Source organism: Microcaecilia unicolor, chromosome 2 (assembly GCF_901765095.1).
Source record: "Microcaecilia unicolor chromosome 2, aMicUni1.1, whole genome shotgun sequence".
In the NCBI taxonomy this organism is placed as follows: Eukaryota; Metazoa; Chordata; class Amphibia; order Gymnophiona; family Siphonopidae; genus Microcaecilia; species Microcaecilia unicolor.
The window spans coordinates 115,128,328-115,149,589 of NC_044032.1; the positions used below are offsets into that span (position 1 = coordinate 115,128,328).

The 21,262-nt window shown below is 48.3% G+C and overlaps 1 protein-coding gene across 1 annotated transcript in view; it reads right to left on the reverse strand.

Moving 5' to 3' along the window:
• Nucleotides 1–21,262, reverse strand: part of JMY (junction mediating and regulatory protein, p53 cofactor) — a 273,665-nt gene that overhangs the window by 167,652 nt on the left and 84,751 nt on the right. The window contains exon 5 of the mRNA XM_030193232.1: nucleotides 11,786–11,951. Coding sequence (XP_030049092.1) covers nucleotides 11,786–11,951 — 166 coding nt within the window. The remainder of the gene's footprint in view (nucleotides 1–11,785; nucleotides 11,952–21,262) is intronic.

Sequence of the window (21,262 nt, forward strand, 5' to 3'; positions counted from 1 at the left end):
GAGAAGTCCCACCTCCAATCTAGCAGCTCCTGTGCTGCCTTGGAGGAGGGAGGCCTACTAAAAGGTGAGCATCACCCTGGTGAGGCTGGAAGTAATCCTGTAGACAGGAACAGCACACCAAGGAATGCAATATCCTCTTGCACCAAGGATGTGTCTGCAGGAGCTACTGCCCAGGTGGGAACTGTTAGGACAGCTGCTGTAGTGGGTGATTCGATTATTAGGCATGTAGATAGCGGGTGGCAGGTGGACGTGAGGATCGCATGGTGACTTGCCTGCCTGGTGCGATGGTGGCAGACCTCATGCGTCACCAAGATAGAATTCTAAATAGTGCTGGGGAGCAGCCGGCTGTTCAAGGCCCCCTCCCTCTCCTCCCCTCCGAGTTCCAGGCCCCCTCTCTCTCCCTCCCTCTCCTCCCCTCCGAGTTCCATGCCCCCCGCGCCTCCCTCCCTCTCTATCTCTCCCCTCTGAGTGGCAGCCCGACCTCCGTTGCCCGCCCTCTTCTCCCAGTCCTCCGCCTGCCCCTCGCCTTCCTGCGTGCCACCCAGAATTTAAAAGTTCTTACCTCAGGGTCCGGCGGCAGCAGTGGAAGGCGAGCAAGCACGGCGCTTCAGCCTGCCTTCCCTTCTCTCTCAGCTCTGCTCTGGTCCCGCCCTCATTTCCTGTTTCCAGAAGGGCGGGACCAGAGCAGAGCTGAGAGAGAAGGGAAGGCAGGCTGAAGCGCCGTGCTTGCTCGCCTTTCACTGCTGCCGCCGGACCCCAAGGTAAGATCTTTTAAAATGAGAAGAACGGTGGAAAAAAAATTAAAGGAGCATCTGCAAGGATCAAAAATTTACATCAGGCGTGGCTGCTGTTCAAAAACACCATCCTGGAAGCCCAGGCCAAATATATTCCGCGTATTAAAAAAGGAGAACGGAAGACCAAACGACAGCTGGCGTGGTTAAAAAGTGAGGTGAAGGAAGTTATTAGAGCTAAAAGAAAATCCTTCAGAAAATGGAAGGGACTGACAATAATAAGAAACAGCATAAGGAATGTCAAGTCAAATGCAAAGCGCTGATAAGGAAGACAAAGAGGGACTTTGAAAAAAAGATTGCGTTGGAGGCAAGAACACATAGTAAAAAATTATTTTAGGTATTTTAAAAGCAAGACGTCGGCAAAAGAATCACTTGGACCACTAGATGACTGAGGGGTAAAAGAGGCGATCAGGGAAGACAAAGCCATAGCAGAGAGATTAAATGAATTCTCTATAAATCTACAGGATGTAATGGGGCAATTTGACAAATAGAGTAGCAATTCTCCTGGACCAGATGGTATTCATCCCAGAGTACTGAAAGAACTGAAAAATGAACTTGAGGAGCTACCGTTAGTAATATGTAATTTATCCTTAAAATCGAGTGTGGTACCGGAAGATTGAAGGGTGACCAATGTAACGCCGATTTTTTAAAAAGCTTCCAGAGGAGATCCTGGAAATTATAGACAGGTGAGTCTGTCGTCAGTGCCAGGCAAAATGGTACAGACTATTATAAAGAACAAAATTACAGAGCATATTCAAAAGCATAGATTAATGAGACAAAGTCAATATGGATTTAGTGAAGAAAATCTTGCCTCACCAATCTACTACATTTCTTTGAAGGGGTGAACAACCATGTGGATAAATGTGAGCCGGTTGATATTGTATATCTGGATTTTCAGAAGGCATTTGACAAAGTACCTCATGAAAGACTCCAGAGGAAATTGGAGAGTCATGGGATAGGAGGTAGTGTTCTATTGTGGATTAAAAACTGGTTAAAAGATAGAAAACAGAGAGTAGGGTTAAATGGTCAGTATTCTCAATGGAGATGGGTAGTTAGTGGGGTTCCCCAGGGGTCTGTGCTGGGGCGCTGCTTTTTAACATATTTATAAATGACCTAGAGATGGGCGTAACTAGTGAAGTAATTAAATTTGCTGATGACACAAGTTATTCAAAGTCGCTAAATCGCGGGAGGATTGTGAAAAATTACAAGAGGACCTTACAAGACTGGGAGATGGGGCATCTAAATGGCAGATGACGTTTAATGTGAGCAAGTGCAAAGTGATAAATGTGGGAAAGAGGAGCCCGAATTACAGCTACGTAATGCAAGGTTCCACGTTAGGAGTCACAGACCAAGAAAGGGATCTAGGTGTCGTCGTTGATGATACATTGAAACCTTCTGCTCAGTGCACTGCGGCGGCTAAGAAAGCAAATAAAATGATGGGTATTATTAGGAAAGAAATGGAAAACAAAAATGAGGACGTTATAATGCCTTTGTATCGCTCCATGGTGCCACCGCACCTCGAATATTGTGTTTAATTCTGGTCTATTCTTCTAATATATCTTCACCATTCATGATGTATTGTAAGCCACATTGAGCCTGCAAAAAGGTGGGAAAATGTGGGATACAAATGCAATAAATATATAAATAATATATACAAATGACTTGTCCAGTAATACCCCACTTGCCACGCAGAGAGCTTTTCAGGAGCTGGGGAAGGGGTTAAAACCTTTGGTACAAACAATAGCTTTTTCTGAAGTACTACCTACAGCTTGGAAAGGGAGAGAAAAGATTGCAAAGTACTGAAAATTTCAATAGCTGACTCAAAGCCTGGTGTCATCAAGAAGGAGGGTATGATAAATACCTGTAGCAGTTGTTCTCCGAGGACAGCAGGCTGATTGTTCTCACGACTGGGTGACGTCCGCGGCAGCCCCCACCAACCGGAAAGAAGCTTCGCGGGACGGTCGGCACGCTGGGCACGCCCACCGCGCATGCGCGGCCGTCTTCCCGCCCGTGCGCGACCGCTCCCGCCAGTTGAATGACTAGCAAAAAGATGAAACACACAACTCCAAAGGGGAGGAGGGAGGGTAGGTGAGAACAATCAGCCTGCTGTCCTCGGAGAACAACTGCTACAGGTATGTATCATACCCTTTCTCCGAGGACAAGCAGGCTGCTTGTTCTCACGACTGGGGTATCCCTAGCTCTCAGGCTCACTCAAAACAAGAACCCAGGTCAATTGAACCTCGCAACGGCGAGGGTACAACAGAAATTGACCTACGAAGAACAACTAACTGAGAGTGCAGCCTGACCAGAATAAATTCGGGTCCTGGAGGGTGGAGTTGGATTTACACCCCAAACAGATTCTGCAGCACCGACTGCCCGAACCGACTGTCGCGTCGGGTATCCTGCTGGAGGCAGTAATGAGATGTGAATGTGTGGACAGATGACCACGTCGCAGCCTTGCAGATCTCTTCAATAGTGGCTGACTTCAAGTGGGCCACCGACGCTGCCATGGCTCTGACACTATGAGCCGTGACATGACCCTCAAGAGTCAGCCCAGCCTGGGCGTAAGTGAAGGAAATGCAATCTGCTAGCCAATTGGAGATGGTGCGTTTCCCGACAGCGACCCCTAGCCTGTTAGGGTCGAAAGAAATAAACAATTGGGCGGACTGTCTGTTGGGCTGTGTCCGCTCCAGATAGAAGGCCAATGCTCTCTTGCAGTCCAATGTGTGCAACTGACGTTCAGCAGGGCGGGTATGCGGCCTGGGGAAGAATGTTGGCAAGACAATTGACTGGTTAAGATGGAACTCCGACACCACCTTCGGCAGGAACTTTGGGTGGGTGCGGAGCACTACTCTGTTGTGATGAAATTTGGTATATGGAGCATGAGCTACTAGGGCTTGAAGCTCACTGACCCTACGAGCTGAAGTAACTGCCACCAAGAAAATGACCTTCCAGGTCAAGTACTTCAGATGGCAGGTATTCAGTGGCTCAAAGGAGGTTTCATCAGCTGGGTGAGGACGACGTTGAGATCCCATGACACAGTAGGAGGCTTGATAGGGGGCTTTGACAAAAGCAAGCCTCTCATGAATCGAACGACTAAAGGCTCTCCAGAGATGGCTTTACCTTCCACACGATAATGGTAAGCACTAATCGCACTAAGGTGATTCCTTACTGAGTTGGTCTTGAGGCCAGACTCTGATAAGTGCAGAAGGTATTCAAGCAGGTTCTGTGCAGGGCAAGAGCGAGGTTCTAGGGCCTTGCTCTCACACCAAACGACAAACCTCCTCCACTTGAAAAAGTAACTCTTTTTAGTGGAATCCTTCCTAGAGGCAAGCAAGACCCGGGAGACACCCTCAGACAGACCCAACGCAGCGAAGTCTACGCCCTCAACATCCAGGCCGTGAGAGCCAGGGATTGAAGGTTGGGGTGCAGCAACGCTCCGTCGTTCTGCGAAATGAGAGTCGGAAAACACTCCAATCTCCACGGTTCTTCTGAGGACAACTCCAGAAGAAGAGGGAACCAGATCTGACGGGGCCAAAAGGGCGCTATCAGAATCATGGTGCCACGGTCTTGCTTGAGCTTCAGTAAGGTCTTCCCCACCAAAGGTATGGGAGGATAAGCATACAGGAGGCCGGTCCCCCAATGAAGGAGAAAGGCATCTGACGCTAGCCTGCCGTGTGTCTGAAGTCTGGAACAGAACAGAGGCAGCTTGTGGTTGGTCTGAGAGGCGAAAAGATCCACCGAGGGGGTGCCCCACTCTCGGAAGATCTTGCGTACCACTCTGGAATGGAGCGACCACTCGTGCGGTTGCATGACTCTGCTCAGTCTGTCGGCCAGACTGTTGTTTACGCCTGCCAGGTATGTGGCTTGGAGAAGCATGCCGAACCGGCACGCCCAACGCCACATCCCGACGGCTTCCTGACACAGGGGGCGAGATCCGGTGCCCCCCTGCTTGTTGACGTAATACATTGCAACCTGATTGTCTGTCCGAATTTGGATAATTTGGTAGGACAGCCGATCTCTGAAAGCCTTCAGTGCGTTCCAGATCGCTCGGAGCTCCAGGAGGTTGATCTGTAGATCCTTTTCCTGGAGGGACCACAGACCCTGGGTGTGAAGCCCATCGACGTGAGCTCCCCACCCCAGGCGAGATGCATCCGTCGTCAGCACTTTCGAAGGCTGCGGAATTTGGAATGGACGTCCCAGGGTCAAATTGGTCCGGATGGTCCACCAGAGCAGTGAAGTGCGGCAACTGGTGGAGAGGCGGATGACATCTTCTAGATTCCCGGTGGCTTGGAACCACTGGGAAGCTAGGGTCCATTGAGCAGATCTCATGCGAAGACGAGCCATGGGAGTCACATGAACTGTGGAGGCCATATGACCCAGAAGTCTCAACATCTGCCGAGCTGTGACCTGCTGAGACGCTCTGGTCTGCGAAGCCAGGGCCAGGAGATTGGTGGCCCGCGCTTCGGGAAGGTAGGCCTGAGCCGTCTGGGTATTCAGCAGAGCTCCTATGAATTCCAGAGACTGGGATGGCTGGAGATGGGACTTTGGGTAATTTATCACAAACCCCAGCAGCTCCAGAAGTTGAATAGTGCACTGCATGGACCGGAGGGCTCCTGCCTCCGAGGTGTTCTTGACCAGCCAATCGTCGAGATATGGGAACACGTGCACTCCCAGCCTGCGTAGGTACGCCGCCACCACCACGAGGCACTTTGTAAACACTCGTGGGGCAGAGGCGAGCCCAAAGGGCAGCACACAATACTGAAAGTGCCGTGCGCCCAGGCGGAATCTGAGATACTGTCTGTGAGCTGGCAGTATCGGGATGTGAGTATATGCATCCTTTAAATCCAGGGAACATAGCCAATCGTTTTTCTGAATCATTGGCAGAAGGGTGCCCAAGGAAAGCATCCTGAACTTTTCTTTGACCAGGAATTTGTTCAGGCCTCTCAGGTCTAGGATGGGACGCATCCCCCCTGTTTTCTTTTCCACAAGGAAGTACCTGGAATAGAATCCCTGCCCTTCCTGCCCGGGTGGTACGGGCTCGACCGCATTGGCGCTGAGAAGGGCGGAGAGTTCCTCTGCAAGTACCTGCTTGTGATGGGAGCTGAAGGATTGAGCTCCCGGAGGACAATTTGGAGGCAGGGAGGCCAAATTCAGGGCGTATCCGCACCGCACTATTTGGAGAACCCACTGGTCGGAGGTTATGAGAGGCCACCTTTGGTGAAAGAATTTTAACCTCCCCCCCGACCGGCAGATCGTCCGGTACGGACACTTTGAGGGCGGCTATGTTCCCGTGGATCCAGTCAAAAGCCCGTCCCTGGCTTTTGCTGTGGAGGCGCAGGGGGCTGCTTAGGCGCACGCTGTTGACGGGAACGAGCGCGCTGGGGCTGTCCCTGTGCCTGACGAGGCCTTCGGGCCGGCTGGTTGTACCTACGCTTTGCAAAAGAATAGGGTGCAGCCTGCCGGGCCCGGGAAAACGTCCACCTGCTGAGGTGGATGCTGAAGGCGCCCGGTGGGAGAGCTTGTCGAGAGCGGTTTCCCGCTGATGCAGTTGGTCCACCATCTGCTCGACCTTCTCACCAAAAATGTTATCCCCCCGGCAAGGGACGTCGGCCAGTCTCTGCTGGGTGCGGTTGCCAAGGTCAGAGGCACGCAGCCATGAGAGCCTGCGCATCACTATACCTTGGGCCGCAGCACGAGATGCCACGTCACAGGTGTCAAAAATACCCCTGGACAGGAACTTTCTGCACGCCTTCAGCTGCCTGACCACCTCCTGATAAGGCCTGGACTGCTCCGGCGGGAGCTTCTCGACCAGGTCCGCCAGTTGTTGCACATAGGTCCGCATGTGAATGGTCATATAGAGCAGGTATGACTGGATGCGGGTCACGAGCATGGAGGACTGGTAGGCCTTCCTCCCAAACGAGTCCAGAGTGCGAGACTCCCGCCCCGGGGGCGCCGAGGCGGTATCCCTCGAACTCCGTGCCCTCTTGAGAGCAGAATCCACGACCGCTGAGTCATGGGGCAATTGGGGCCGCATGAGCTCTGGGTCAGAGTGGATCCTGTACTGGGACTCTGCTTTCTTGGGAATGGTGGGGTTAGTTAATGGTCGCACCCAGTTCCGGAGCAGCGTCTCCTTCAGGACATTGTGCAGCGGCACCGTGGAGGACTCTCTAGGTGGTGATGGATAGTCGAGGACCTCGAGCATCTCGGCCCTCGGCTCTTCCACAGAGACCACGGGGAAGGGAATGCTGATAGACATATCCCGCACAAAGGAGGCAAAGGAGAGACTCTCAGGAGGTGAGAGCTTCCTCTCCGGTGAAGGCGTGGGGTCCGAGGGAAGGCCCGTAGACTCCTCTGAGGAGAAATATCTAGGGTCCTCCTCTTCCCCCCACGAGTCCTCATCCTCGGTATCGGACATTAGCTCATGTAGCTGAGTCCTGTACCGGGCCCGGCTCGACGTCGAGGCACCGAGGTCTCGGTGTCGTCGAGCGGTGGACTCCCGCGCCGGCGGGGACGGAGCTCCCTCCATCGACGTCGACGGGGACTCCACCTGCGTGGCAGTCGAGACCGGCACCGCAAGCGGCGGCGGTGTCGACAGCCCCGGCGCCGGGCTAGAGCTCGCCGGCGCCACAGTCATCGGCGCCGAGGGCGCAAGCACCCCCGGCGCCGGCACAGCCTGGCGCATCAGCCCTTCCAGGATCCCCGGAAGGATGGCTCTGAGGCACTCGTCCAGGCCCGGTGCCGGGAAAGGCGGTGGGGCCGGTAAGGGTGTCGGTGCCGGAAGCTGCTGGGAGCCAGGAGACGGCACCGAGGTGCCGGAACCCCGACGCGTCGGTACCTCCACAACCGACGGAGACCTCTCCTCTCGACGATGACGCTTCGGCGTCGACTCCTCTTCGGGATGCACCGAGGGCGTCCGGTGACGACGCTTCTTATCCTTTTTTCGATGCACGTCACCGGCGCCGGAGGGCATGGAGGAGGAGGAGGTCGATCCCCCTCGGTCTCGAGGCACCGGGTCAGACAGCGGTCGGTCCCGTGGCTCACGAGCTGAGGGAGTGACCGGGGCCGACTGCCCACGCGGCCTCTCAACCCCACTCTCACCGGCGGACCGGCGGGCCAACGGGACCTGTTCTCCTGGGGTCGCTGCCATCGGTGCCGATGTCTCGGGCATCGATACCGGTACCGAAGAACCGGCCTTCGATACCGATGCCGTCGAGGTCGACGTCGAGGGGCCGGCGCAAGTTCCAAAAAGACGGTCCCGCAGAACTTGCCTCGCAACCTGAGTCCGTTTCCGGAGACCGAGACACAAAGCACACGACTTGAGATTGTGCTCCGGCCCGAGGCACTGGAGGCACCAAGCGTGGGTGTCGGTCTGCGAGATCAGCCGGCCGCAGCGACCACACTTTTTAAATCCACTCGGGACCTTCGAGGACATCGACGGAAAAATCGCGTCGGCGAAGTCAAAGTCGTCAATGGTGGCTAAAATCACACCACGAAAAGATAAACGACCGAGCGACCACTAGGCCGCAACGTAGCGTCCCCGCTGGAAGCGAGGGAAAAAGGGGAGCGCGTGCTCCACACGCGCAGAGATTTTCTCTTTTTTTTTTTTTTTAACAAACAAGAAAAAGAGGGAAAACCGAACGGTAATCCGATAGCGAAGCGACGATCCGCGTAAACGCGGTCGAAAAATCCGGCGGCTGAAACAGAGAGAGTGGCAGAAGCACAACTCTCTCCAGTCGCGGAAAAAAAGGAACTGGCGGGAGCGGTCGCGCACGGGCGGGAAGACGGCCGCGCATGCGCGGTGGGCGTGCCCAGCGTGCCGACCGTCCCGCGAAGCTTCTTTCCGGTTGGTGGGGGCTGCCGCGGACGTCACCCAGTCGTGAGAACAAGCAGCCTGCTTGTCCTCGGAGAAATTTAGGTACACAGGAGGATGGGGCAATACATGGAAAAACAAAAGATTATATTGTAACGATGGGCTGCATCTCACTGTGGCAAGAAAAAAAAATCCTTGGGGAGAAATTTAGACACTATATTTCTAGGCATTTAAACTAGAAGGTGGGGGTGGCATATGGAGGCAGGTCACTTCAAGTGCTCACCCCCAGCTAAAACTAAAGACAGATGTGACAATAGAAAAGAAAGCAAAATAAACAATCTTAGCAGATCACTTCTTAACAATACAGCAGGAAGTGAGACTAAACAAAATACTAAACAGAAGGAAAAAAATGCCACTGAAATGTAGATGGAAAGCGATGACCACAAATGCTCGCAGTCTAAGCAATAAAGTTCATGACCTGCAAGCCCTGATGTTGGAGGCAGACGTTGTTGCAATCACGGAGACATGGCTCAATGATTCCCATGAATGGGATGTAAATATATCAGGCTATAATCTATTTAGGAAGGATAGATATGGTCATAAAGGTGTAGGAGTAGATCTGTATGTGAGAAGTGATATCGAAATGACTGAAATGACAGGGTCCTGGGGAAAAGAAGAAGCAATATGGATCATCTTACAAAGAGACGACAGAACCTCTGTCCACATGGGTGTTGTCTACAAACCTCCCACAATCGGAAGAACTAGATAAACATATTGGGAAAGAAAACAGAGGTGCTGTTGCTGGGAGATTTCAATCTGCCAGATGTAGACTGGAAAGTTCCATCTGCGGAATTGGAAAGAAGTAGAGAGATCGTGGATGCTTTTCAAAGTGCTCTGCTCAGACAAATGATGATGGAATCCACGAGGGAGGGAGCGACGCTGGATCTGGTGCTCACAAATGGGGATAGTGTATGTATAATATGAACCTAACTAGGGACTTTGGTTCAGGGCCTGAAATCACAAATAGTCTGACAGGCCTCAGTGATAATCCACTATTTCTGGGATAAGCAGTATAAAATGTTTTGTACTTTTTGGGGATCTTGACAGGTATTTGTGACCTGAATTGGCCACTGTTGGGAACAGGATGCTGGGCTTGATGGACCTTTGGTCTGTCCCAGTATAGCAATTATGTACTTATGTAAGGGGTTTGTGTTTGTCACATTAATGTGACCTGGGAGTGGTAGGATTCCTATTACCAGGGAAAATGCCCTACTCCTAAACAAGGCTAGTCTGTTCTGGAGCCTCCTAAAGGGATGAGCCAGCTAAGCAAATTCAGAGACAAGAAAAGAAGCCTGAAGCAGGAGCGTTATAACACAATGAAGTACCAAGCGTTTAAATGCATGTGAGTCATCTGCTCTGAGCAATAAGTTTCCTCAGGTGCAGTCAGTGAAGCCTAGGGAAGTGTCTAAAGAGTATCAAAGCCACTCTATAGGACTTTCGCCATGGGAGGGCAGTCTGATCTGAAGACATAGACACTCGCCCCAAAGGATGTTATTCCTTGTAGGATATTGAAAATTTTCACCTGAAAGAGAAAACATTTCTAAAAATGCTAACAGATGGGTTCAATATTCAAAATGATTTAAATGGCCAGAAACGATTCCTGGCTGTTTAAATCCCTTGTACAGGGCTAACCAGGCATATTCACCAGAATTTGCTGAATTTGCCTGGTTAGCACCTAAGCCGAAACCGGCTACTTTGTGGACGGTCCAGGGGCAGAGTCAGCACTTAAACCGCATAAGGTAACTGCATAAAACACAGTCTCATCTTAATCTTTGTTGTGATTCAATACTGCACTTAATTGCATAAGTTTTAACTGGCCACATATGCCTGGATATTCAATATTGGTGGCCTGGACTGACTACCATGTTAGATGAGAAATACCACTAGGGGTTATAACAAGCTACTAGCACTGTGGTTGTCTATTTGCTTAACAAGCAGTTCAAAGCTTCGGATCCCCAACTGCCAACCTGGGAATCTAGTTTGACTGAGAGTGAGTATTCCAGATAAAATTACTTAGGTACTAAAACTGTCTTCAGACAGAGATTTGGAGCCCAATTTTAGATCATCATGGAGTTGAGAACTGAGGTGTCCAAGTCAAGTCGTGCATAATTTCCTCTGTATGTTACAAAGGCTCTGCCAAATATAGCCTCTTGTAAAATATGTGGAAGGGCGTGTGCTATTTCACTCTGCATGCATGTGGAAGCAGATTTTTAAAATCACTGCTTCCAGTCTGCACTCATACAATGACTCCCTTCCACCAACTGCACAGGACCCCCCCCCCCCCCCCCCCACCAATAAACCTCATTTGACATCCAATTCCCCTCTTCCATGTCCTGAAAAACCATGCACCCCTGCACATACCCACCCCCAACACAAATACTCCCAACATCACTGACCCCTCCAGAAGTATACCCCTGCCCACTAATACTCCCATCCCCTAAAATTAATACTCCTCTGTGGAGACCCCCTCCAACCTCCCTAACTCATCCCTGATCTAACTAGAATCCCTGGTGTTGCTCCTGCTCCTTTGGCTCCAGGTTCCAAAAATGGAACCCGTGACCTTTAGCAGTAATCTCGCAGTACTATCACTAGATGTCATAGGCGCATTTTGGAAATCTTATTTGGCAGCCTACCCTCTAGCGGTAGTACCATGAGATTACCAATAGAGGGTCACATGAGCCATTTTGGAACCCAGTGTTGAAAGAGCAGAAGTGACACCAGGGACCCCACTTAAGCTGGAGATGGTATCATGGTTTGGGGGGGGGGGGGGGGGAGAATAATCTACTCAGCGGGTATTGATTTCTGGAGAGGTGTGCTAGCTTCAGTCTACACCTGCTCCTTCAGACAGGCACTTATGCCTGTCTCAGGGCAGGTGTAAATGACATCTACAATTTTTGATATCGATATATATTCCCTTAGCAAAATGGGAAATAAATGTAAACATTGTAGGCCCGCCCAAACCATTCCCACTCAATGCCATAACCATGCACCTCTGCCATCTAGACATGGTGTGGATCACTACATTAAATAGCAGCATTCTAGAACTGCATTTACATATGTACAACAAACTACATGTATAAATGCTTCTATTTACATTTTGTATATCAAATGTATTTTGCACCTGATATCTGTCTTCTGATGCTTTCAAGTTGTGCTGTCAGTAGCAGTTCTTCGCATTTCAATATCTCAAATTGTACTTCATATAGCTGAAGCTGAAGATTGTAATAATCAGCTTCTAACTGATTCAGTAGGGCAATGGCCTCTGTACCACCTTGCAGGCTCTGCATCTGAATGATAGAAAATTATGATCAATACACAACTTTTTAACAGAAAAAGAGCAAAATCTCAATTAGCTCTGCAAGTTTAAACTCTGTTTTATAATGAAAATGAATTTCTGTCAATGTCATGTCAATTCAGAGTACATATTTAGTATAATGTAGGTTTTTGCTATACAAAAGATATCCAGCAGTGCCTTTAGAACTATACCAATCAGGCCAAAGCACCCAGGAGTTCAGCTGACCAAAACAAAGCAAAGTGTTCACAAATTCCCAAACCACCTGCTACAAACACAGGAACCAATGAAGAAAGCTCCTGTAGACAAAAGAGCATGTGCATTAGTCAGCAAATGATAAAGAATGAGGTGCAGTGTAGAGAGCTGCACGGGAATGGGGATCCCCTCCAGGTCCACAGGGATCCCACAGGGATGGACCCAGGTCTGTGGGGATCCCATGGGGATGGACCCAGGTCCTGCAGGGTTCCCATAGAAGTGTAGACCAGAGTTCCATTCCCCCCTCTGAGCCTCAGGATTCTCTCCCCGCATGTACCTCTATACATCCTGGTGGTCCAGTGGTCTCTTCGGGGCAGGAAAAATCCCCATTCTTTCCTGCCCTACTGCCGCTAATCCACTCGCTACCACCACTTCAGTGGCAGCGGGACAGAATGGGGATCTTTCTTGCCCTGAAGAGACCACTAGACCACCAGGGTGTTTAGAGGTATATGCGGGAGGCCAGACAGTGAATTTTTGGTTTCTCATTGAGGTGGCTGACTGCAGAAATGAAGAGGAAAAGATGGACACGAGCATTTGGGTGGTGGGTGGGTGCAGGCTGTAAAAAAGGTGGAAGAAGGGAGCTGAAAAAAATTGGGAAAGTAGGTGTAAGGGGGCTGTAAAAAAGATGGATGGATGGATGGATGAGGAAAGGGAGGGGGCTGTAAAAAAAAAAAAAGGTGGAGTGTGGGTGCAGGGAGGGAGGTTGGAAAAAGAGTGTTAAGGGTGACGTACATGGAGGGGGAAGGGAAAAGGGGGAAACAGAGAACATGGGATAGAAGGGGATGGAAGGGAAAGGAAAGGGGGATATGCAGCTCTTAGATATTTGCATTTTTGAAAATGTACATCTTTTAAAATTTTGTATTGAGCAGAGTATGGAAGAAAATGCATTTATGTTACTTTAACCTGTATTTTCACTGCTTACAGAATCTGGATTTCTTGGGAGGGGTCAAGGTGACTGAGCGGCGGGGTGTGTAGGTGGGCCAGGGATGGAGATTACTTGTGGCACAGACAGGTTAGATTTCTGTCCGTGTGCAACTTTCTAGTTCAGCATCTTAATTAACTCTCACAGTAGACATCAGTGCACATTCTATTAAAATGCATACAAAGGAGGCTACTAATTAAACCACAGCAATGCAGAGATATTTCTGCTCACCTACACAAAGAAATTTACCCCCATGTCTAAGGTGGTGAAGAAGGGTGAGGAGAGGCCTTAACCCCACCCAGTTTTCTGCATTGTCTGTTGTCTCTGTGAGTCTAGCAGCTGCCCCACCCCCCAACAAACAAAACCTCCTGGTAGTCTAGCAGCCGCCCTCATTCCATCCCCGAACTAAACTGATTTGATTCTCCTACCTGGCAACATGGCTCCCCTTCTCCCCCAACCTGAACTCACTACCCTGCCATTTTGAAAAAATCCCTGGTGTCCACTGGCATCAGCCCCCCACACACCAAGGTACCTTCAAATAAGGGGAAAATTCCCTTAGTTGTCACACTGACCCCTTGAGGTGCATCCCAGGATTCATCACATGGGATCAGGTGCTGCCATGATAAATGGTAGACTATAATAAAGAACAAAATTACTCAGCATAAACATAGGCATCGATTAATGAAACAAATCTAACATGGATTTATCCAAGGGATATCTTGCCTCACCAATTTGCTACATTTTTTTCAAAGGGGTGAATAAACATCTGGATAAAGGCGGTTGATACTGTGTATTCTGCTTCAGGGACTTGCAACATTCAATAAAGCAGGAGCAAAATCTCTTTTCCAGGTCGGCCAGGCCAGCTGTGGCGCAGTTTAATATCTTTCTTGGGTTTGTCTGCACAGTGCCTGGGGGCGGAGTTGGCTTTGCTTGCACCCCGCAGCTGGGGGGCTGCAGGAGGGGGCAGTTGGTCTGGCAGACCTGGAACAGAGAGCTTGCTTCTGCTTTACTGAATGCCGCAAGTCCCTGAAGCAGAGAATGAAATGCTGGCCACTGTCGGACTTGAGCGGTGGTTGAATAACTTATAAGTTAAGTACGGTTAATTTGAAAAATTATTTGCAGAAGAGCATATTATATGTTTTGGCATTAAAAATAACAGATTTTTTTTTATGTGATGATAGACAATAGAACCTCAAGTTGCTATCACTATGTGAAATAGCAGGGGTCTACTGAGGCTTTTTCCTCCCTGTGATTATGTAACTATTTAACAGTGCAGCAGCTTTGTTTGAACTGACTACTATTTGGTGAACGATGACTACTATTTGGTGAACGATATAACATTTGTATATATTTGAGGAAATTCTTTTTATCAGATTTGATTGGTTCAGCTCTCCGGACGGAGCCCCTGTGACTGCTGGTGACAAGAATTGCATATTTTAGGTTTTAGTGGCCTGTATCCTCTATGAGCATACAGTTGATTAGGCTTGTCTCAGTTTGAGATGTGCCAAGGAAATTAACAATGTTGATGTCTGCTGATTCATTTTTGTCTCTTGCACCATGGATACAAAGATGGTAGTCATTTCTAGTGAGACAAAGGCATTTCCCTGAACCATGTCTACTAGCACTGCTTCTGTGAATTCTAAATAAGATGAAGGGCTGAGCTCCTTCTTGAGATAAGTTCTTGGCCAGCCAATCATCCAGTTAAGGAAACATATGCACCACCTAGCATATCTAATACCATGGGGAAGCATTTCATGAAAACATGAGGCTGATCCAAGGCCAAATGGCAGAATGTGATACTGGTAATGGTGTTTTCCTGTTATGAATAGGCGATAATTCCTATGGCTTGGATGTATCTCTCTGTGTATAAGTTTCCTCTAAGTCCAGCAAGCACTCTTAAAACCTAGAGTTGTTGTGGTCCCCAGAAACAAAGCCCGAGTGATCCAACTCTGGGTGTGTAGAGTTAAATCAGCTTGCCACCCACTTTTGAAGAAATGTGCGGCCAAAGGGGATAAAAGAAAGCAAACTGATTAACATTAGGGGCATAAAGTGAACCTAACGTGAGATCTTGAGTACCTAGTAACACCCGAGCAATAACATACCTCCCACCAGGGTCTCGTTTCACCTGCTGAATTTGAAGAGGTAAATACATCACCTCTCTCTTTTTTTTTTTTTGTGCCTGCAGTATCAGAGGCAAATAGTATTCGTGGATAATGAGGATGTTTTAGTAAATATTCATGATCTCATCTAAAATGTGTCTCTCGCTGACAGTATGGGGGATGTGTTAACTCTCAGAATAATAATTGCCTCTTCTGGGGGGGGGGGGGGGGGGTATTGAGCCCTTTAATATTCCAAGTCAATATCTGAAGGTCAGAGTGCAGGACTTAGGAAACACAAAATACGTAACATACCAAAAAGGGAGCACATTCAAACCAGTACCTAATATAAAATATTCAACAAATAAGTTAACATTTTCACACAAATCTACCCAACCCTCCCCTTCCATCCAAAACCTCCACAAACCAGACTATTAACCAGCTTGAGGTTCTCCATCAAAGGCTACCAGACTGGCAGTGGAGGAAGTGATGCGTGGGATATGCATAAAGGAATCCTGTAAAGAAGGAATGGATCCTCAGAAGCTTAGCCGAAATTGGGTGGCGGAGCAGGTGGGGGGGGGGGAAGAGGGGTTGGTGGTTGGGAGGCGAGGATAGTGGAGGGCAGACTTATACAGTCTGTGCCAGAGCTGGTGATGGGAGGCGGGACTGGTGGTTGGGAGGCGGGAAATACTGCTGGGCAGACTTGTACGGTCTGTGCCCTGAATAAGGCAGGTACAAATCAAGGTAAGGTATACACATATGAGTTTGTCTTGTTGGGCAGATTGGATGGACCGTGCAGGTCTTTTTCTGCCGTCATCTACTATGTTACTATGTGATGCATATCCCTAAGACCCCCCCTTAAAAACATCACACCCCACAAGCAAGGAAACAAACATGGTCATGCTAAAGAACCCAATAATCAGGCACAGAAAGCTCACCCATAGCAGATATTCTCTGTGGACAGCAGGTATATATTATCACAAATGGGTGATGTCATCCAACGCAGCCCGATGTGGACACTGCCAAAGTGTACTGTTACAGTTTAAGTCTTTAAGGCAGTGCCCCACCGTGCATGTGCTTTCCTGCCCAACGTGCAAACGCGGACCAGCAGTACAGTGTTAAAGCTAAGAAGACAACTGCAAGGAGGTGGGCGGGTTGTGAGAATATATGCCTGCTGTCCTCGGAGAACACCTGCTACAGGTGAATAACGTAGCTTTCTCCGAGGATAAGCAGGCATGATATTATCACAAATGGCACTCATTAGCTACCAGGCTCATAGTGAAGCGAATAGTGAGCCTGATGAAAACAGGCCGGAGGGTAGAGTTGGATTTTAAACAGTAAAAAGATTCTGCAGAACAGCTTGACCAAACTGGCTATCCCACCTGGAATACTGCTCCAGACAGTAGTGAGTCATAAAAGTGTGAACAGATCACATAGCTGCACTGCAAATATCTTGAATACAGGCAGAGCGGAAATGGGCTACCGAGACTGCCATAGCTCATACATTATGAGCGGTGACACAACCAAAGGTCAGACCAGCTTGAGCATATACGTAGGAGATAGTCTCAGCCACCCACGTACAGACTGTATGCTTGGTGATAGGAATTCCCAATCAATTAGGACCAAAGGATAAAAAGAGCTGGGAGGATTGTTGTTGAGGCTTTGTGCGTTCTAGATAGTATGCTAGAGCACGTTTGCAACCCAAGGTATGCAGAGCTGATTCTACAGAATGAGAATGCGGTTTAGGGTAAAAGACAGGCAGAAAATAACGAAAAACCTTTGGGAGGACTTTGGGGTGGGTAAGGAGGATCTGCCATAAGGCCTTGAAGCTCACTAACTATTCTGGTTGAAATAAGAGCTATCAAGAACAATACTTTATAAGTGAGGAATTTTAGAGAACAAGAATGCAGTGGTTCGAACAGAGATTTCTAGAGGGAAGTGAGAATGACATTGAGATCCCATACCAACAGAGGTGGTCTGACTGTTATAAACATTTCATGAATCTAGTCATCAAGGGATGCACTGCACTTGGTCTGTTTTCAAGTTTAGCATGAAATGACCTGATGGAGCTCAAATGTACTCTGACTTAAGTCTTGAGGCCAGAATTGGAAAGATAGCTCTGGAGTCACCTGGATATGAGAAGAAAAGTGCCCAGTGGCCTGAGTCCATGGCGAGGAGAGCATCCATTGAGGAATTTGAAAGTGAAGGCAAGCCAATGGTGTCACATGAACTGTTGAAGCCATGTGACTGAGGCGGAGCATCTGACGTACAGGTATATGAGTCACCTGGGATACCTGAGTGGTGATATGCATTATATTTTTTGCCCTTTGCTGAGGAAGGAACTTACAACCTTGAGTTGTGTTGAGAAGAGTCACTATGAATTTAAAGTTTGTACCAGTTGAAGATGTGATTTGGGGTAGTTGACTACAACACCAAGGAGTTCTTGGAGTCGTATTGTTGACTTCAAGGAAACATCGGCGTATTTTTGAGTGGCTGCCTTTGATTAACCAGTTGTCCAGGTAAGGAAAGACGTAGATGCCACATCTCTGAAGTGCTGCAGCTATGAATACTAGACACTTCGTGAACATTTGAGGAGCCGCGGCCAAGCCAAATGATAAGACCTTGTACTGATAGTGTAGAGACCCACAGCAGAATCAAAGATATTTTATGTGAGCAGGTAGAATAAGTATGTGGGTGTGTGCCTCCTTGAGGTCCAGAGAGTAAAGCCAATCGTTGACCTGTATCATGGGGAATAGTGACCCAAGAGATACTATGAAAAACATTTTTGGGGGGAGAAATTTTTTAAGTCTCGTAGATCAAGAATTTGACATACTCCTCCTATCTTTTTGGGAATCAGAAAATACCTGGAGTAGAACCCTTGACCCCTGTCCAGCAGAGGAACTGGTTCTATTGCATTCTGCCAAAGGAGGGTCAAGAGCTCCTCTCGTAATAATTGGAGGGAGTTGAAATGAGACTGTCTTGGTGGATGATCTGGGAGTCTTACTTGCCAACACAGAGCGTAGCTGTGTTGAATTGTGTATAAGATCCATCAATCAGAGGTGATGAGAGACCATCTTTGATGAAATAGGAGTCTCCCTCCAACAGGAAGGTTTGCTGATATTGACAACTCAACGGTGGCAATGCTCTCTAGTAAAGAGTCAATAGCTTGGCTGTTGCTTTGATTGAGGTGGTGTTTTGGACTTTTGTCCATGCTACTGCCTTGGATGGGATCGTTGACGTGTAGAGTGCCCAGGTGAAGGAGGTGTAGGAGTATAACGACATCTAGAAGGATAATAATTAGAATGTCCATAACTTCCACTGAAAAGGAAGGTGTAGTAGTCTGTGGCCTAGATAATATTTTTATTGTATCTGTATGTCTTTTGATTAGATTGGCCACTTCCTCAACCTCGTCTCCAAACAAGTTGTCTCCATGACCAGAACATCTGCAAGGCGCTCCTAGACAGCTGATTCAAGTTCAGAGACTCTGAGCCTAGATAATTGACATATTGCTATTGCCAGAGCAGAGAGGTAGGAAACGACATCAAAAGCATCAAAGATGCTTAAGACAAGTAAGGAGCTTTTTGTGAAGTGTTTGCAACTCTTCTCATTTATCAGAAGGAAGATATTCAGCAAATGATAAACAACCCTATAGAAGAGATTTTAAATAAATGGTGGAATAAAGACAATGTCTAAAATGCGTCTGGTGAGCACTGTGGCTTGGAAGGTTTTCTTCCAAGAGTCTAAAGTTCTCGCTTCTCTTCCTGGAGGAGCAGAAGCATAGGATCTGGCACTGTGAGTGCATTTTAAATCAGACTCTACCGGCAAAGAATGATGTGGTAGCTGTTTCCTGTCAAATACGGCACATTTTTGTATTCTATACATTTGTGTCAATTTTCTTTGGAGCAATTTGGACTGCCAGAGGGGGGGGGGGGGGGGGGTCTCAATTTTTGAATAAAGTGGTTTTCATAACTGAATGGAGAGGAATTATAGTATCTTCTCTTGGTGGGGAATCATAGTCAAGAACCTCAAAAAGTTCTGTTTGAGTTTCTTCTTCTGTGTCCAGCTTGAAAGGTATAGAATGAGTCATTTCATGAACAAACCCTGGAAAGGATATACTTTCTGGAGGAAATTTTCACCTCTGAGGTGGTGGAGAAGGATCAAACGGAACGCCATAGGACTCCTCATCTGAGAGGTCCTGTAGGTCATGATCTGTCTTCCAGGAGAGGCCTGAGTTGGATACTCCAAAGTACTGCTCATGACGAGTACTTGGGAGAAAGTGCAGACTGGTGTGTCGACTATGCGTCAAACTGCGTCTAGGCATATGAGCTTCTGATGCTGGAGAAAGCTCCTCTGTGGATGGCGTTACATGTGTCAGTCCGGTACAAGCTGCTCCCGATGGCCGACATCGAGCCAGTATATGGGACTTCTCCCGTGACTGTCTCTCTAATGTATCCACAGGCTGGGCTGATGCAGGTGCAAGCAGCTTGCATGCCTGTAGAGACTACACTTGCAGTAGCCCCAAGAGCTCTTCCTTAAGCAGAGCCCAAACTTCCTTATGAGAGTAGGTGTTGGTATCGGCTGAGAAGCCGGTATGGAAGCAGCCTGAGGTGTAGCCTGTGCAGGCATAGAAGAACTAGAAGATCTCGAAGGCTCTCAATGTGAAATGATCTGTAGAGATGGACAGCAGTCCCAGTGGCACAGACGCTTCCTGTGCATTGATGCAGAGGAGGTGTTGAACAAGTGCCTAGAAGAATGCCTAGAGGGAGAGGGAAAGCGATAGTGAAGGTGATGCTTCTTAGGCTTTTTGTATTGTAGGTCCCTCGATGCGCGAAGTACCAATGAGGAGGACATACAGTCCTGGCGTGAATATGGCATTGACTTCAATGCAGCACCATTTTGATGCTGCATGGGAACACTTGACGTCGATGCTGATGCCGACACAGGTTCCATATCTTTGACTGAATCTCCAGCTTTGCTCAATAACAATGTCGAAGTCAATGCAGAACCAAAAAGATTTTGACGCTGGATTCTGCGGGCTTTAATGGACCTCTTCCGCATGAACTGACAGAGGTTGCAGTGAATATTTTGGAGGGCCAGACCCAGGCACTGAATAGTTATGAGGGTCTTTGCCTGAAATAGTTCTATTACACAGAACATACTTTTCAAAGCCACTCTGCACCCTCGATGACATGGAGAGAAAAATGAACTACGCAAGGTCAAAAGAGTCAACAGCCCAGGGAGCTCAAGTAATCGTGTACCCGAGAACGGATGAAGGGGCCCAGGTAGACAGAAGGCTTCAGAGGCCACTTGGGCCGAGAAATGAAAAATAGAAAAAATAAATCAATAAAAACAATGTTATGAGTTAAACTATGACAAAAACAGATAATCATGAGGAAAATTTGACCCAAAAAGGAACAGCACCACAAGGCAAAAAAGTTGATGCACTGAGGACATTAAAAGCACAACCTCTCTGTTCCACGGAAAATGGAAGACTGCCAGTCCCGCACTTGCACACTGGGTGGGAAGGCACCCATGCATGTATTGTGGAGCACTGCTTTAAAGATTTAAAATGTGGCAGCACAGTTTGGAAGTCTGCACCGGGCTCCGTCGGATGATGTTACCCATTTGTGAGAATATCATGCCTGCTTGGAGAATATCTGTAGCTCTAAATAGACATGGCAAGTAATATCAGTGTAGGACAAAATTATGTAGTAAAAAGCAGAAAAAACAATAAGGTAGGAGGGGAAGGAAGAAAATGGGAGATCAAGAGGAGAGGTTGGCTAACCAGGGGAGAGGGTCAAAGCTCTGACGTATGGCGTCTGACGTCAACCTAGATAAAGTGCGGCCGTGTATGAGCGAAGAGGCTCGTGGAGCACCCTGTAAGATCTTTCTAGATGAAGAAGTTTGGAATTTTTGAAGTTATGTTTTGAAAACTAGCTGATGTTTTTTGTTTTTCAACAGAATCTGAAAGTCTGACACCACGGACCCTGATGAAGGATTCGAAACTTGGGCCGAAGTCTGGCCATGGAGGGT